This window comes from Dromiciops gliroides, chromosome 3 (genome assembly GCF_019393635.1).
Source record: "Dromiciops gliroides isolate mDroGli1 chromosome 3, mDroGli1.pri, whole genome shotgun sequence".
Classification (NCBI taxonomy): Eukaryota; Metazoa; Chordata; class Mammalia; order Microbiotheria; family Microbiotheriidae; genus Dromiciops; species Dromiciops gliroides.
Window position 1 is genome coordinate 255,917,806 of NC_057863.1, and position 19,100 is coordinate 255,936,905.

Sequence of the window (19,100 nt, forward strand, 5' to 3'; positions counted from 1 at the left end):
ATCATTTAATTACAATAAATACCACTATAACAAAATTTCATTATAACAGAAGTATTTTTATGCCTCAGATGATTTAAATAACATTTTACACAATATTTCAGTAAAACAAAATAATTCTTATAGTTCTGTGGAATTCATTATACTAGTTCAACTTTATACAATGTAGAGTTGAAGTTCAGTTCTTCTGTCTACTCCTTTCTACTCTTATATGATTATGCTAATGTATTGAATTAAAGAGTAGTGTATAGCAAATGGAAATAAGAAGGGGAAGAATGCTGAAAAAAGCTCCTGAGTAATCAAGAGTTGACAGTAGGTGGTTTCATTGAATGTGTACTGTGTGTGTGTGTGTGTGTGTGTGTGTGTGTGTGTGTGTGTGTGTGTGTGTGAGACACGCGCACATATATACATACATACACACACATATGTATCTCTAGTTCTATAGATATCTCTATTTCTATAGGGTCTTCCAAAAATTGTAGTGCTGTTTTTAGCTACTAAAGTTTATACACATATCAAGAAGCTTAGGTGGCATAGTGGGTAGAGGACTCTACTTGGAAGCAGGAAGATCTTAGTTTGAATTCAACTTCAGGTACTTATTTCCTGTGAGACCTTCATCAAATTAGTTATCGTCTTCCCTCCTCAGTTTATTCATCTGCAAAATGGGGATAATAAAAGTACCTACTTCATGAGATTTTTTTGAGAAGCTAATATTTGTAAACCTTAAATCACTATAAAATATTAGTTGTTGTTGAATTGTATCATGGTCATCAAATATTTTTGTTATGTTTTGAGAGAACCTAGATTTATGAAAAAATTATGATGCAGACAAAATTTGGGCCATCACTAGATTGTAGTACAATATAGTATTAAATTTAGGAAGTACTTTTAATTAAGCAAATAAATGGACTATAAATGCTTTTATAATCGACCTGGCTTAGTCATCACAATACTTTTTGTTATAAAGATGAGGATGAATAATAACTGATGATCAATGATACTTGATTATCTTATTGTTCAGTAGAGGAATAGAAGTTTTTTGATGCCCTGCTGGAGCCCTGAAGAAGAATGGGGCACTCTCTCCCAAACCACTCAAGTCTGGTCACTCTTTACAGGGTTTTATCTGGGTCTAGCAAGACTAGGAAATGGTGAAAGAGAGTAAGAAACCTGGACTGAGAGACTAGTGCCGATTTATGCTACTAAAGGAAGGAAAGACTTAGGTGAAAGTGGTGGCTAATTAATATTAAGACTCCCTAATAACAAGAAAGGAGCTTTGGTTAGTTATTGTTGGCCTTACTCTGTCAAGGATGAACAAGCTTCCCTGTCTTGTTTTTTGAGCTTTCTTCAAGGCTTCTTCCATTAGCCAGATGGAGAAGCTGCTGGGGTGATTATAGAATTGAATAGTTATTTTAGGACTTTCAGCAAATGTTATTAGCAAATTAAAGTCCCTCATTACAACTATATCTTATCTTTTAAGTCAATTTTGTGTGCTCCATCTGACATGTACCAACAATATATTCTGTTTCTCACTTTAACTTATATCTTTATATTATGGCCTTCTTCCATTAGATTTTTAAATTTTAACATAAGCATTTATCTTCTTGAAAGACAGAATGGTCCTTGCAGTGAGCAGTGAACTTCTCTTGGAGTTGACCTGAGTTCAAGTCTAAGTTCTGACACATACTCTGTTCATCTAAGCAAGTCACTTAACTGCTCAGTTACTCAGGCAACTCTCTAACATTATAAGTTACAAACTTGGCAATCAGTTCATCTAAAAGACATTGCTGAAAATGAAATTGGATTAATTTTCTCCTCAATCTTGTTCAGAAAAAGCCCATTGTGTTTTGCTCAGGGTGGTCCGGGAAAATGTGGGTTCTTGATAAGTCTCTTTAATCAAAACTTGAGTGATCAGAGTACTCCCAGACTCTCATTAGAATAGGTCCACCTCTCATTATTATACTCATTCTCTCATTAACTTTTGTTTTTGTTTGTTTCTTTTTGTGTGGGGCAGTGGGAGTTAAGTGACTTGCCCAAGGTCACACAGCTAGTGTCAAGTGTCTAAGGCTGGCTTTGAACTCAGACCCTCCTGAATCCAGGGCTGGTGCATTATCCACTGTGCCACCTAGCTGCCCCCTCATTAATTGTTAAGCAGTCAAAGTTGATCTCTATCCTCAGGAAAACCCACTCTTCCAAGAGCATATAGGCATTGAGTGGATTGTGTGAGGAGTCTTTGATCTAAGAGAGACAGCTAAATGACCATGCTTTTATTAATAATATGCCAGCATTATTAAGAAAAGGATTAATTACCCAGAAACTACCTCTCAAATTTTTTATGTCACACAATATTGGGATACATAATGAGGGACATGGTGGGGGAAGGGGCCCTATCATGGGACAGTGTCCTCTCTGACAGCTGCAGTAATTGGCTTTGTTCTGGGAATAAGGCACAGTGGAAAAGGCACATAGGGCAGTTAAGTGACATAATACCTTGAGCTCTGGGTCTGAAATCAGGAAGTCGTTTTTCAGTCATGTCCAATTCTCCATAACCCTATTTAGGGTTATCCTGGCAGAGACAGTAGAGTAGTTTCCCATTTCCTTCTCTAACTCATTTTACAGATGAGAAACTGTGGCAAACAGGGTCAAGTGACTTGCCTAGGATCACATAGCTAGTAAGTGTCTGGGGCCAGATTTAAACCCAAGAAGATGAGTTTCCCTGACTCCATGCCAGGCTGCCTTACTGCCAGGAAGTAAGAAAGACCTGAGTTCAAATTTTACTTCAGACACTAACTGGCCATGTGACTCCTGAATAAGTCATTTGACCTCTGTTTGCCTTAGTTTCCTCATCTGTAAAACTGGGATAATAATAGCAGCTATTTCCCTGAGTTTTTGCAAAGATCAAATGAGATAATATTTGTAAAGCACTTAGCACATAATATGTACTAAATAAATGTTAGCTTCTAGATCATTGTTATTATCACAAGGTAGCAAAAGAGAGTGCCTATAAGAGAGACCCTAGAATGGATTCCTCAGAAACTTTGAGGAATTCAGAAAGAAGAGAGAAACCAGATAACTAGAAAGGTCATGCATCAGAAAGTGAGGGCACTGACTAGCTAGAAAAAGGGGATTGATAATAAAGAGACTAAGAGAAATCCTTTCAGAAAAAGGGCACAAAAGTGATTTTTTTTAATCCCTAATGAACTGTCCTATTTAAAGGGAAAGAGAGGAAGGAATATCTACTTCATTAACTTAGAGGGAAAATGGGGCAGGGGGAGAATAACCTGATAAAGCAAGAGAGAAAAGGGAACAAATAAAATCCAAATGGAAATGGGTAACAAATGAGTGAAGGGGATTGGGATGAGTGAAAGAAGAGAGCCAGTGGTAGTGGAGCCATCTTTTAAAAAATGTCTAAAGTAAAGTACCTACCTGAAAGAACGTTCTTCTGTGTTTACAGCAGAAGAGAGGGGGCGAAATCACAACTAGAAAAACATATATTACAAACAGATGAAGGAAAATAAACCTAATTCAACTTTAAATGTGACTAGATTAAATAAGCCAATAAAACAAAGAATGACAGATTGGATAAGAAACAAAATCTTACAGTTACTTACAAACACAGTTTTTTTTTTAAAAAAATACAATAAAACTATGGGAATGAAAAATATTTACATCAATTAAATCCAAAAAAGCATAAGTTACACTCATGATATCTCACAAAGCAAAAACAAACTTTTGAAAAAATAAAAGGGAATAAACAAGGAAACTGTTATGCTAAAAGGAAGCATAGACAACAAACCAATATCAATAATGAACTTATATGCGCCAAATGCCTTAACTTCCAAGTCTTAAAGGATACATTAACTGAACTACTAGAAGACAGACATTAGCACAATAGTGACAGGAAACTTAAAGCATGGCTTTCTCAGTTTGGGATAAGTATCACAAAAAGATAAACAAAAAGGAAAATATGGAACTGAACAAATGGCTGGAGAAAGTAGAGTTGAAAAACTGATGTCTTCTAAATGGGACAGCAAGAGAATATAGATATTTCTCAGCACTACATGAAACTTACAAAAAGTGGCCATGCACTAGGGCACAGAGACATTGCAAATAAATGTAAAAAGGAAGAAAAAGTTAATACATCTTTTATAGCCTTTAATGCAACAAAAAATTAGTTCAGGGATTACAAACAAAAGGTACAGACACAAATGGAAACAGCAGTAAAATCCTAGATAACAAATAAGTCAAAGAACAAAGTACAGAAATAATTTAAAAGTTTGTAAAAGAAAATAATAATGATGAAAATACCCCAAAATATAAACTAAAACAGTCCTTGGGGAGAAAATAATATCTTATAAACATACATGAACAAAATAGAAAAAGAGAGTATTAGTGAACTTAATATTTATCTTTAAGAATTAGCTAATAAACCTGAAAATAAGCACAAAAGAAGAGATGAAAATTAGAGGGAAAACAGATAAAATAGAAATATTAAAATAAAAGCTGGTTTATTGAAAAGACAAATAAAATTGATAAACCCTTATCTAACCTGACTAAAAGGAAGAATGAAAAATCAAATCACTAAAAAGAAAATGTACAAGGTGAAATCATAGCAAAATCAGAAGAAATTTTAAAAATCAGAATATAGTACGAACATTTATAGTTATATGCTAGCAAAATTGATAACCTACAAAAAAAGAGGAATACTTTTAAATATATAAAATACTCAAACTATCAGAAAACTAGCAAAATCCAGTCTTAAAAAATAAGTAGATGTGGATGTTAAGGAAATACCAAAGGAAAAAACTCTTGGTCCTGATGAATTCACAGGAGGATTCTATCAAAGTTTATAAAACAATTTTCACAAATTATTCTCATCAATTGAGAAAATACCTTTTCAGAGTCCTTTTATGGGACAAATATAGTCCTAATACCCAAACCAGGGAAAGAGAAAACACAGAAGTATAGGCCAATATCATTAATGAACATTGACTCAAAAATTTTAAATCAAATCCAATTATATACAATACTCTTTCATGCTAAAAAAACACAAAACAAAACTACAAAGTATAATAACAGGTAGAAGGACCTTTTTAAATATCATTAAAAAGCATTTATTTAAGATTTTGAAAAAAAGAAGCATCATAAGCAATGGGATACACAAAAAACTGTACCAATAAATATGGTAGTGAAGCAAAGAGGTCCAATCTCCCCCCTAATATTTGATGTAGTTCTGCAACTAGCTATACTAAGAAGAAAAGAAAAAGAAATTAAAGGAATAAAGATAATTAAGGAGGAAATGAAACTATCCTTGTTTGCTGATGATATGATGATTTACTTGAAAAATTTTCAAGAATCAACAAAGATACCAATTGAGACAGTTAATAGCATAAGCAAAATTGCAGGCTACAAAAAAATTGTAAAATCAACAGCGTTTATACATAATAATAGAACACAAGAAGCAATAATGGAGAAGGAAACCCTATTCTAAATAACATGCATAAAATATTAAATGCATAAAATATCTGGAAATGGGACTTGCAAAGCACACAAAAGACGCATATAGATTCATTTACAAACCACTCCTTTAAGAAATAAAGAACAAATTAAATAGCTAGAGAAAAGTATTCAGGACGTGGCCATGCCAATATAAGAAAAATAACAATATAACTAAAATTAATTTACACTTTCTTAATACTATACCAGGGGCAGCTAGGTGGCGCAGTGGATAGAGCACCAGCCCTGGAGTCAGGAGGACCTGAGTTCAAATCTGGCCTCAAACACTTAACACTAGTTGTGTGACCCTAGACAAGTCACCTAACCCCAATTGCCTCACCAAAAAAAATAAAATACTATACCAATTAAATTACTAATAGGTTACTTAACAGAATAATTTGGAAAAACTAGAGATCTAGAATATCTAGAGAAAGGATTAAAAATATCCAAGGAATATGAATGGAAATGATAAAGTAGGGATAAAAGGGAAAATGTACCTCCAGATCTCAAACTATAAAAGCAGCAGTCATCAAAGCTATCTGGTATTAGTTAAAGAATAGGCAGATAGCTCAATAGAAAAACCTGGTCAGAAGAGATTAAGAGACAATTAAGCTTGGTAACCCAATGTTTTAAGAAAGTAGAAATTATAAATAACCTCGAGAAAAACGAAAACTCCTCTTTTGGTTTAAAAAAAAAAACCCCTGAAAATACTGAAATTTGTTTGGCAGAAATAGGCCTGGAGCAACACCTTAAGATGTATTCCACAGTACATTCTAAATGCATATGCAAATTTGATGTTAAAGTTTGGGCTCTAAAAAAAATTAGAAAATAGCATATACTTCTCACAGCTATTGATAGGAGATATATTCTTAACCAAGCAAGAGACAGAGGCAATTGCAAAAAATAAAATCAATAACTTTGATTACTTGAAACTGAAAAGTTTCTAAACAGACAACATTAATGCTTCTAGGAAAAGAAAGGATGTGATCAAATGGGAAAAAGTCTCTGTATCAAATTTCTTTTATAAGGGGTTGATATCCAGGATATATAACATATATATACGTATAAACAAATATATTCATATACATTTATGCAGATATTACATCACTAATAGCCAATCCCTAATAAATAAATGATCAAAATACATGAATTATCAGTTCTCCAAAGAAGAACTAATAAATATTCACAGCCACATGAAAGAATGTTCCAAGCCAGTAAAAAGAGAAATGCAAATCCAAATAGACAACTGGGGGGGTGGCTTTTTACACACCTAAAATTGGCAAAAATTACAAAAAATGGCAATAGTTAATGTTGGAAGGGTTGTGGAAAGATAGGAATACCAATACCTTGCTTGTGAAGCTACTAAATTGTATAATCATTGTGGAAAGCAGTTGGGAATTATGTAAAGTTACTAAAATGTTCATACCCTTTGAACTAGAGATTCTATTACCGGGTTTGTACCCCAGAGAAGCCATCAATAAGAAGAAATACTCATATTCTCCAAAATATCTATAGTATCATGTTTTGTGATAACTAAGATTTTGAAACAAAGTAGTAGATACCCATCAATTGGGAAATGGCTAAAGAAATTGTGGTACATGATTGTAATGGAATATTTCTGTGCTGCAAGAAATTATGGAAAGATCATGGAAAGATTTATATGAAGTAATGCAGAGTGACGTAAGCAGAGCCAAAAAAAAACAACTGTAAACAGTAACTACATCAATGTAAATGGAAAGAACAACAATACACCAAAAGAAATCAAAAGTAAATGTGACACAACTATAAAGAGTAATCAGGACTCTAATGAAGAGATATGAGAAAAAACCCCCAACCTACATCTTCATGGAGGTAGAAAGTCTACAGGTGTTACATGACTGTGGTATATGATATATAATAGAATATTATTGTGCTATAAGAAATGATGAGCAGGCAGATTTCAGAAAAACCTGGAAAAACTTAAGTGGACTGATGCTGAGTGAAGTGAGCAGAACCAGGAGAACATTATACACAGTAAAAGCAACATTGTACAATAATCAACTGTGATAGAATTAGCTCTTCTCAGCAATACAATGATCCAAGGCAATTCCAAAGGACTCATGATGGAAAATGCTCTTCACATCCAGAAAAAAGAATTGTGGAATCTGGATGCAGACTGAACCATACTGTTTCTACTTCTTTTTTGTTTCTTTTTTTTTCTTTTTTGAGGTTTTCTCCGTTGATCTGATTCTTCTTTCATAGCATGACTAATGCAGAAATATGTTTAATGTGATTGTACATACATAACCTATATCAGATTGCTTTCTGTCTTGGGGAAGGGAGAGAGGGAGAAAAATTTGAAACTCAATCTTATAAATAATAAAATACTATTAAGATTAAAAAAATAAAAAGAAACATATTGTTTCCATGTGATGCTCTGTGATGCTCAGTTAAAGGATTTGAGGGTATTTAGCCTGAACAAGAAAAGATTTGGACTGGCAGGGGTTGGGGAGTAAGGCTGGGGGAGCACAAAATAGGAGGTACCAGTTTTGACGCATTTGATATATCACGTGGAAGAGGAGTTAGACTTACTTTGTTTGGCCCCACATGGCAGAATCAGTAGTAATCAATTGAAATTTTGAACAGATTTCAACTTCATGTAGGGAAAAATTTCAAACAGTTTCATTGTTCTGAAGTAGAATGGGCTGCCCTTTTACATAGGTTGGAATGTCTAGTATATAATCAGTCCTCAACTTCACTCCTTGGCATCTGTAGGCTTCCTTGAAGGCTCAGCTTGAGGGTTGTACCTCCCACGAGGTGTTTTGTGTCCCCTCTCTCCCATGGCAATTCCTTTTCTTTCTCTAAGAAAATTATTTTGTGTTTGTATTTTTATTATTCATATGTTGTTTCTCCCTACCCTATAATAGGACAAGAAGATTAATAAATGCTTGATTCATTGAAAGAAAGAATGAATGAATGAAATCTTTCCTATGAATCCTAATCCTAAAGGCTAGGTTTTATAAGGCTAGATTTTTTTTTCCTTCAAAACCTCTTGATATTTCTTTCAGCATTAAAGTAAGGCTGCTGAGATAAGAAAAGAAGAATATTTGGGGTTGAAGGAGAAAGCTAATTAATGTGAAATCTGAATAGTGCCCCAAATCTTCTAGAATCTTCATCTGAGGTTAGTCAGACTAGATTTTTGTTGAAAGAAAAAGAATATTTGTACTGCAAGATCAGAAACGAAACTTTATATTACTGATAATTTTTGAGGTTTCTAGCTTCATAACTGTCTTACTGAATCAAATACATAAGAATACAAGTCGTTCCCCAATTGAGAAATTGTCAAAGGATATGAACAGGCAATTTTCAGATGACAAAATTAAAGCTATCTACAGCCATATGAAAAAATGTTCTCAATCACTACCAATTAGAGAAGTGCAAATTAAACTACTCTGAGGTACCACCTCATACCTATCCAATTGGCAAATAAGACAAAAAAGGGAAATGATAAATGTTGGATCAGATGTGGGAAAATTGGAACACTAATGCACTGCTGCTGGTAGAGCTGTGAACTGATCCAACCGTTCTGGAGAACAACTTGGAACCATGCCCAAAAGGCTTTAAAACTGTGCATACACTTTGACCCAGCAGTACCACTACTAGGTCTATATCCCAAAGAGATCACAAAAAAGGGAAAAGGACCCACATGTACAAAAATATTTATAGCTGCTCTTTTTGTGGTAGCAAAGAATTTGAAATTCAGGGGATGCCCATCAATTGGCAAATGGCTAAAGAAGTTGTGACATATGAATGTAATAGAATACTATGGTGCTGTAAGAAATGATAAACAGATGGATTTTAGAAAAACCTGGAAAGGCTTACATGAATTGAGGCTGAGTGAAATGAGCAGAACGAAGAGAACATTGTGGACAGTAACAGCAACATTGTGTGATGATCAACTGTTAGACTTAGCTCTTCTCAGAAATACAATGATCCAAGACAATACCAAAAGACTGATTGGGAAAAATACTCTCCATATCCAGAAAAAAAAACTGGAACCCAAAGGGAGATTGAAGCATGTTTTTCACTTTTGTTGTTGCTTTTTTGTTATTGTTCTTTTGTTTATTCTTTCTTGCATTTTTTTTCTTTTTGTTCTGATCTTTCTCTTACAGCATGACTATTGTGGAAATATATTTATCATGATTGTAATGTATAGCCTATATCAGATTGCTTCCTGGCTTCATTGGGGGGGGGGGGGGGAGGCGGGGAGAAAATTTTGGAACTCAAAAAAATATCTTTAGATACAATTGAAAAATGATTAAAAATAAAATGGAAAAATAAATCTTTTCTCAATACTTTGGGCAACAGCTTAATGAGTACACAGCAAAAGTAGTGTTCTGTAGTGGAAGGAGCACAGGATTTGAAGTCAGAACTTGAATTTACATCCAGGATCTGCTACTTAGTTGCTTTTGCAATCTCAGGCATTGACTATGTGGTACAGGTCACTAACAGTGGAGTCATTGTACCTGAATGACTTTGAGCAAATCACTTAACCACCCTGTGCTTTAGTCTTATCGTCTCCAAAATAAGGATATTGATTTCTGAATTCACTTTCACCTGTACATCTATGATCTATTTCAAGAGGAACTGGGTTCCTTTCACTGGGAAGGCCATTTGAATGGCATTTTTTTTCATAGGAATGTCACTTTAGTTCTGATCAGGTACGGATAATAAATAAAAATTAGTCCTTGGAGGAAAGACTGCATGTCATTAGTTGTATTATGGAGCCAACAACTGTCCTCTGAGGTCCTTTCTAATTCAGATCCTTTGACACTGAATAATTTATAACATCTATATTCAGAACTACTATAGCCATCCATGTGATTAAACTAATTTGTATACAGAATTCTATAGCTAAAATATGTAACTTAGAACACATAATTTAATTTCATTAAAATTTAATTAACAAATATTCAAACTATATTACAAATTTAGAGTTGTTTATAGATACCAACTTTTGTGCCATTATCTAGCATTGACCTAAACACACATATTTTCACTTAATATGTTTTGGATAAGTTTCCATGCAATTCATTCCACAGTGGTGACTGATTGATTACATGATATGAGAGTTATGGCTACACTGCTTAGAAATACTATAGTACTCAAGTGTTCCTCCTTATTGGTGCTGCTCTTAATTTCGGAACAAATTTCTTTTCTTTTTAAGGTGTCGCAACATAATGAAAATTGCTCAAGCTAAACTTGAAATGATAAAGCCAGAAGAAGTAAACATGGAAGAATATGAGGTAATTAATGTCTTTGGGAAGAGAGGTTGAATGCTAGATAAGTTGCTTATTAAACTGTTTCAAATGTTTCCTAACAACATTACTTGGGTCTTAAGATAAAAAAAATAGGACATTTTGTCAAGTGACCAAGTTGCCTTTTCATATTATTTAAATGGCATTTCTTTCATAGGAATGTCACCTTAGTTCAGATAAAGGATAGATGATAAATTAAAATTAGCCCTCTAAATTTTCTCCGAATAAATTTTCCTTGTTACTAATTTAGCTCGTTTTGGGAGTGTATGGGAAAGTAGAGGAGGATCCCTTGTAGACTTTCTCTACTGATGCTGATTAAGCAGCTTGTCTGACTTCTGGTTTCCCAGAGCATTGAGAGGTGCTTGAGAGAACTAGTGCACTGAGATAGAACTAGTATGGGGCAGAGGCAAGGTCTTCCTGATTCAGGGGCCCAGCCCCTTATCCATTTTGCTGTGCTGCTTCTTAGTCTATCAATAAATCAGCCAACTAATATTTATTAAACAACTATTATTTGCCAGGTGCTGTTAGATAGGATAGAAATACAAAGAATGAAGCACCGCTTAAAAGTTTACATTCTAATGGGGAAGAAAAATACATAAAAGCATACACAATTAAATATAGAGTAATTAAGAGGGAGGTCACTAGTAATTGGGAGAACCAGGGTAGACTTTTTGCAGAAAACAGTACTTGAGCTTCATCTTTTAAATGTGTGTGTGTGTGTGTGTGTGTGTGTGTGTGTGTCTTCTTTTTATTTACTTTTTTTATAATTTTAAATGTTGAGTTCCAAATTCTTTCCATCTCTTAAGCTTCATCTTAAAGGAATAGACTCTGTGAATGCAAAGTAAGGAGAGACTACATTCCAGGCATTAGAACAGCCAGATTGCAGAGGGCAGGGGGAGTAACATCCATTGAGGTTCAAAGAATATTCTGGGGCCAGGTAGTAGAAAGCTTTGAAAGGCAGACAGAGCATTTCATATTTCCCTAGAGATGAGGAAGCCATGAAAGTCATTCGAGGAGAGGCATCACAAAGTCACATAGTCACATAGTCACATGGGTGATGAGGACCTGAACTAAGGTGATAAGAGTGTGACTAGAGAAAAGGGATCAAATATAATTGGTATTGTGAAGGTAGAAATGGGAAAGATTTTGTTTGGCTATGTGAGGTGAAAAAGTGAGGAGTTCAGGGGATTGTGGAGGTTACAAACCGGGGATACTAGGAGGATGGTGATGCCTTTGATCGAAAAAGGGAAGTATGAAAATGGGGAAGGTTTGGGGTGAAAAATAATGAATTCAGTTTAAGATTTAAGATATTTCCAGAATATGCTGTTTTAAATGTCCATTAGGCAATTAGTGATGTGGACCTGAAACTCAAGAGACTGGAACTGGATATATAAATTTGGGAGTCATCTTCAGATGATAGTGAAACTCGTGAGAGTTAATGGTTATGAAGAAAGTGAGAGGGTAGTAGGAGAAGAAGCCCTATCACAGAACCTTGGGGAACATATATGGCTAGGGAAAGTGGTACAGATGATAAACATGATAAACCAGCAAAGGAAACTAAAAAGGGGCAAATTAGGAGAACCAGGAAGGAATTGTTACAAAAACCCAGAGAAGTGACAGTGGCCAGGAGTTTAGCATATCATTTATTACTTTGATATGTTTGATGTTTGCTTAAAATATTTAGGCTTGAAATAACTAAAGTTGGGTACCGTTTTTTTCTTTTTGCTAAGTCAAGAATACTTTTTTCAATTGGAAACATTCTTCATTTTCCAAATTGTTGACTCATTATATAGTCAATTGTCACATTATTGTGAACATAGGAGGCCTCAAGAATATTAATTTAAATTTTCTAAATTGTCCATATATGTTGAACCTTATCTATAACAAAATCACTTTCTTTAGAAATTATAGTCTCTTTATATAGCATATGGCATATATATTGAATAAGATTTGAGCTGTAATGTTCATGAAGGATCAGTTTTATGAATGAAAATTGTGCTTAAAAATTAGTTATAGCCACAGAGAATTTTATTGACACTTTTATATGTATTTTTTACTTTTTTTATTTTGTTATCCCAGGCTATCTTTTGACTTATCTGTAGCAAAGTACAATTCTATTTTTGTTTAATTTCTCTGGAGGTAGAATAGGATTGTACCAAAGTTATGTAAACTTAATATATCACTGTACAAGAAATTTCTTTATAAGAAATTTTGATCAGTCACATCAAGCTTTCATAATTTAGCTGTGTGGTTCACAAATTATGTGTTTTCTTACCACTGCCCTTTTCACTTCTTTTTATAGATTCTTCAGGAACCTAGTGTTAAATTGAATTTTCCCCAAAACTATACATTAACACATAGTTTGACTAACAGCATAGTACAGTGTATAGAATATTGGACTTGGAGTCAGGAAGACCTGCATTCAAATCCTATCTTCTAAACTGTATAGTCAAGGGCAAGTCATGTAACCTCTCTCAACCTCAGGTTTTTCTACCTGTAAGGTGGGAAAAATGATACCTATAATACCTAATTTACAGGGGTTTTTAATGGATCAAATGAAACTATAACTATATAGAGAGAGCATGCAATTTTATATATGTATCCATATGTGTGTATATATATATATATATATCAATATAAAAATGTCAATTTAATAATTATATAAAAGACCATTTCAAACCTTACAGTGTTATATAAATGGCAGTTACTGTAATTAAATTACTGTGGGAAAAACATTTTAAGGGTGTGAAATTTCTAGATCACTACATTTTTATATTGCTTATAACATTTCATGTAATATTTTAAAGTAATGATTCAAGTAATAATTTAAATTCAAAAAATGTTTAAAACACTATGAACATAGAAGATTTGAGGAAAATATGAAGTTTAAAAAGAATTCAATTCTTGATTTAAAGATTTAAGATGGATATTATTCATTCATAAATAACTATAGTAAAGTATAATGCATAAATGCATTAGAAAGGTGTTCTATGCAAAATGTGAACACACCTGAGAGATATAACTTGTGAATTTAGTTATAAAAATGTATAAGAATTTGGTAGATAAAAGTTAAAGGGAGAACACATCAAGCATGGAGTGAACAAAATTATGGAGTCAGAAAAGTGCAGGATGTGTACGTGGGTATGTGAGTAATTTATACAGTAGTTTATGATAAGGCAACAAAGGTAGAGGGACACTAAGTTGTGGAAGGCCTCAAGTTTCCAGGTAAAGGATTTTGAATTTTATTTAGTGGATAATAATAAGCCACTCATGATTTTAAACTTGAGGGGTTACATAAGAAAAGAGGAGTCTTGCAGTGTAGTAAAGTCTTCCACTAAAGATAATGGAAGAAGAAAGATATATCAGCAGACTGTTGTGATGGTTGAGGCAGACAGTAAGGACTTTTATTTGAGTTGTGTAGCAGGGATAAAGAGGACAAAGCTTTGAGAATGATACAAGGATTATTGTTTTTATTCATATATCAGTTTCTATAGATAAATATCATAAAAGGCGAAGGTCAGATGAATCCTGGTCCTGCTTAACCCCAGGTTTTCATAACACTGCTCTTTCATGTGTCTCCTAATTGTCTGACTACTCCTCTATTTCCTTTGTTACATCTTCATCCATCTCTTGCCCAAGAGGGCAAGTCTTCCACATCTTTGTCCTGGGCCTTCTTTTCTGTTCCCTCTGTACTACTTCAGTTGGTTATCTTATTAGTTTTCACACTTTGAATTAATAATCTCTATGAAGATGATGCCCAGATCTCTTGTCTAGCCTTAACCTTCTTTCCCAGTCTCCAGTCTCCAGTTGTCTTTTAAATATTTTGCACTGGATGTTCTATAGACATCTTAAATTCAACATATCTAAAACTGAATTCATTATCTTTCCCCAAAAACCACCCCTTCTTCCTAACTTCTCAATTACTGTCAAGGGCACCATCCTTCTCCCAGTTATCCAGACTCACAATTTAGGTCTCATCCTTCACTTCACAGACTATGTAATGGGCTGCTGGTTGGTCTTCTTGTCCCAAGTTTCTCTCCACTCCAATCCATCTGCCACTCAGTTGTCAAATTGGTCTTCTCAAAGTACAATTCTCCTCTATTGATAAACTCCAATGGCTCCCTATTACCTCCAGGATCAAATATAAAAGCTATTGTTTGACTTATAAATCCTTTTATATCCTAGTCCCTGTCTACCTTTCCATTCTTCTTATAGTCCTTACACTTTACTCCCTCCTCATTTTGCTGGCTTTCTTTAAGTTTCACTTAATCCCACCTTCTGCAAGAAGCTGCTCCCATTCCTCTTTAACATTACTAACTTCCCTCTGATAGAACCCTCAATTTATCATATATAGATATAGATATGCCTATATCTATATATAAGATAAACTAGGGGTCATATCAGAGAGAATATATATTATATATGTAATATGTGTATATATATATATATATATATATTGTTTATATGTAGTTGTTCATAATTTCTCCCCCATTGTCTCTTGTAGAAATTAAGAACTTTTTTCCCCTCTCTTTGTATTCTCAGTGCTTAACACAGTGCCTAGCACCTAGAAAGTTCTTAATAAATGCTAGTTGACTGATAAGAATTCACAGTACTTCATAACCAATTAAATGTGAAAGATGAGAGAAAGAAAAAATAAACATAACCCTAATGTTTTAAACTTGAAGACTAAGTAAATGGTGATGGCAGTGGCAGAAATAATGTAGTTGCAAGGAGAAGCTTTGGGAGAAAAGATGTTTGGTTTTAGGTATCTTTCATTTGAGAAGAAAGTGGGTCATGAGTAGCACTGCTCTAAGGAATTAAGTAAGTATTGTTAAGTTGTAAAGTTATGGACAAGAAGCTACAGACATTAGAAGCACAGATCATGTTTTTATATTATGACTGCCAATTGAAGACAATTTCTTCCAAAGAGAAAAAACACATTTACAAATTAAACAATTGGTTAAGAAGATGGTGTCAGAGACCTAGACTCCAATTTTTTAATAACAGCTTAAAGTATTAGAATGTCCTGCTCCTGGCCAGGAATACACATAACAATGTATTTGCCTAGAGGTTTAAAAAGATAATTGCCTATGTAACATGCTAGAGAGTAATGAAGGAAAGAAAACTAGAAATGTCTGAAATTCTCAAGAGGGCAAGACAAGCATAGAGAAGGTACTAAGATCATAGGTTTAAGCCATCTTTAAATATTGATTATTGGTTCTACAAATAGGAGACCTTGTCAAGTGATGGAGAGACCAGCATTCAAGAAACTTAGTCATATAAACTTTATATTCTCCCAACTACCACCAAAGGCAGATAGGAATAAGAGCCTTTGGACAGCAGCACCCTTCAGATCACTGGATCTGCTTCCATCCCAGCTCCCACAGCCATCCTGACCAGCTCAGTGTCAAATAGTTCAACCTCAGATGTTTTTATCAGTGGAAATGACATTAAAGGAGAGGCGTTTTATGCTTTGCTAATGCATTCATAAAGGACCATGGAACCTTTTCATCTGACTTACAGCTGAAATCTTCCATATATGTTGTCTCCCCCATTAGAATGAGGCAAGATACTGTTATACTTTTCCAGCCCCTAGCACAGTTCTTTGTACATAAGTATTTCATGAATGTATCATTAATTCATTGACCATTTAGCAAAATTGAAAAGTAACTCATGGGCCTCAATTACTCCACTGGTGGTCTCATATGAAGAGAATGCTCCACCATATTTGATGAATCCAGTGTGGCAACTTGTCGGGAAGACATGAACAAGAGATTCATAGGGTGGGTAGGCATGGGTCTGCATCATTGGAGAGAACATCTCAATCAATAAGATCATAGAACTATTTGAGTACAGGAGTGCAATAAGAATTTACTCTAATGGGAGGGTTAGAGTTGATGTGGTGCCTTCAAAGGGGAGCTTGCGAATCTGGAGACACAATGGGAAAAGTGCTGGATTTGAAGTCAGAGGACCTGGGTTGGAATCTTAGCTCTGCCACGTGCTACTGTGTGAACTTGAGTAAGTCATTGAAACCACCCTAGGCTGCTGTTTCCCCCATCTCTAGAATGGGGGTGGAGGGGATTAAATGGCTTCACAAGTTCTTTCCGGTCTCTGCTCTAAATACGTGACTGGTGAGAGTATGTAATATGTCTAAGATCAAGATCTGGTGACCATGGCATTTATTTTCAGTTCTTACATTTATATACATCAAAACATGATTTTATATTTTTATCATGAAAGAAAATTAAAATTAGTATCCTAACTTTCCATTTCAGTCATATTTTTCTCCTGTAGTTCTATATCAGCTTTTAATAATTTTTATAACAGAAGTTGTTACAAAGAAATTATTTATTCTTTAAGTCTTGTTCCTTTCTTTACTAAACTGTTTAGAAAGGTCAGTCGTGTTTATTTAAGAAAATGTCTATTATCAGAAAAAATGCTGTGTGTAGGTTTTTTTAATAACTTTTATTAGATAACTTAAATATAAATTTTTCTTTTCCTACAGAGGTGGCACCAAGATTATAGGAACTTCAGAGATACAACAATGTATCTCGTGATAGGCCTAGAACATTTCCAGAAAAAGAGGTAAGAAAAAATAAGAAGATAGTTTCATATTATGGGAAACATACCAGATATACATGTATACATACATACATACACACACATACAAAATACATATGCTTGATTTTACTTAGCTTTATACTCATCATTTTTATGAAAAGGTCTATATTTTAAATTTTATTTTGTGTTTTATTACATCTGCCAGTGTGAGTTTCTTTTGTATTTTCTTTAGATAACTTCAATATATTCTCATCTAATCCTGCCATTGAAACATTGAAAGGAAAAAGAACATACAGATTGTGAGTGAGCAAAGAGTTATAAGGAAATAGGAGGAAGTAATTTCAGCAGAACCAGAATATCCTGCACCTCATAATATCTGGCTTCCTTTTTAATGAGCTTTTTCTGTAGCCAATCTGAATTTACATTTGCCTCAGAGACTAATTCTCCTTAGCTCTTCAGATATTCCAAAAGATACAGTAATGGGAATTTTGCTACACCATCTAGCCTAGTAAGAAATACAGCTGCAAATTAATTTAAGGTTATTTTTAAGCGAACTACCGAAAATAGAAGTTATTGACTAAATCACAGTAATAAATGTTTTAGTAAGATAGTATTGGGGCAGCTAAGTGGTGCAGTGGATAGAGTGCCGGCCCTGGCGTCAGGAGTACCTGAGTTCAAATCCGGCCTCAGACACTTGACACTTACTAGCTGTGTGACCCTGGGCAAGTCACTTAACCCCAATTGCCTCACTAAAAAAAAAAAAAAAGATAGTATTGGCATAAACAGCGATATTACCTAAACTTGTATTTGTAGATATTTTAGGAACTCTTTCCCTTTTCTCACCACCATGCCTGGAAATAGGGGATAAGCAAATGTCACACTGCAGTAAATGCCATTTTATATTTGTATGCATTTTGTAGGTGGCCATGGCCAACACATTCATTGCTAGGTGATTAACCTTCTAGTCATGAACTTATTCAGACTTACCTTGGCTGGCTCTCAGATAGCAGACCCATAACTGTTATCAAAACTTGTTTTTCAAGGTTAATAGATACACTAGAGTTTGTATTTCCCTGGTATAAAGTGAAAACCCAGGGTCAACTCAGTGCAATAGTGAATCTTTAAAGCAGAATCTTTGTGAATACAGCTCTCAATTATATTGTGTATTAAGTATAACAGAATTGGTATTTGCATATATTATTCATGTGCTATTCTTATTCCTTTATAGAATATTTTTTTTATCTTTTTTCAGTTGGAGCTAGTCACTGAAGTCTCTTCCTACTCTGAGATTCCTTAAGAAACTTTTCTATCATTTTATTATAATGACCAAAACATCACTGCTCTTTGAAGACTTTTGGAATGCCCTCTAGAGGGCAGTGCTACCATTTTTATTTTAGTTTCCTCATTTATAAAGATAATTGACTTTATTGCATACTCCCAAAAGAACAAGAGCAAAGAAGTTCCAAGTTTCAGAGTACAAAGAGATGTCAGACATCTGTTCTGTCCTATAATTAAACAAGAATTCCCTCTACTATACAAGTTGTGTTCAATCTGTATCATAACACAAATTCAAAATAAATATTGTCGGGCAGAATTCATTTTGATCAACCTAAATAAAAATCTGTTTTCATCAATGGAATACTTTTACATCCACCAAAATCCTACTTTGATACCTGATTCTGTCTTGAAAGTGACCATGGATTCTCAAAAGCTATACAAATAGTATAAGTTAGAGTAGATCCTACCTGGCTT

The 19,100-nt window shown here is 34.1% G+C and overlaps 1 protein-coding gene across 6 annotated transcripts in view; it reads left to right on the top strand.

Annotated features, from left to right (window-relative positions):
• Positions 1-19,100, top strand: part of USP25 (ubiquitin specific peptidase 25) — a 139,867-nt gene that overhangs the window by 112,367 nt on the left and 8,400 nt on the right. For all 6 annotated transcript variants that reach the window (XM_043993152.1, XM_043993153.1, XM_043993154.1 and 3 more), the window contains 2 exons: positions 10,697-10,775; positions 17,293-17,372. In XM_043993152.1, coding sequence (XP_043849087.1) covers positions 10,697-10,775; positions 17,293-17,372 — 159 coding nt within the window. The remainder of the gene's footprint in view (positions 1-10,696; positions 10,776-17,292; positions 17,373-19,100) is intronic.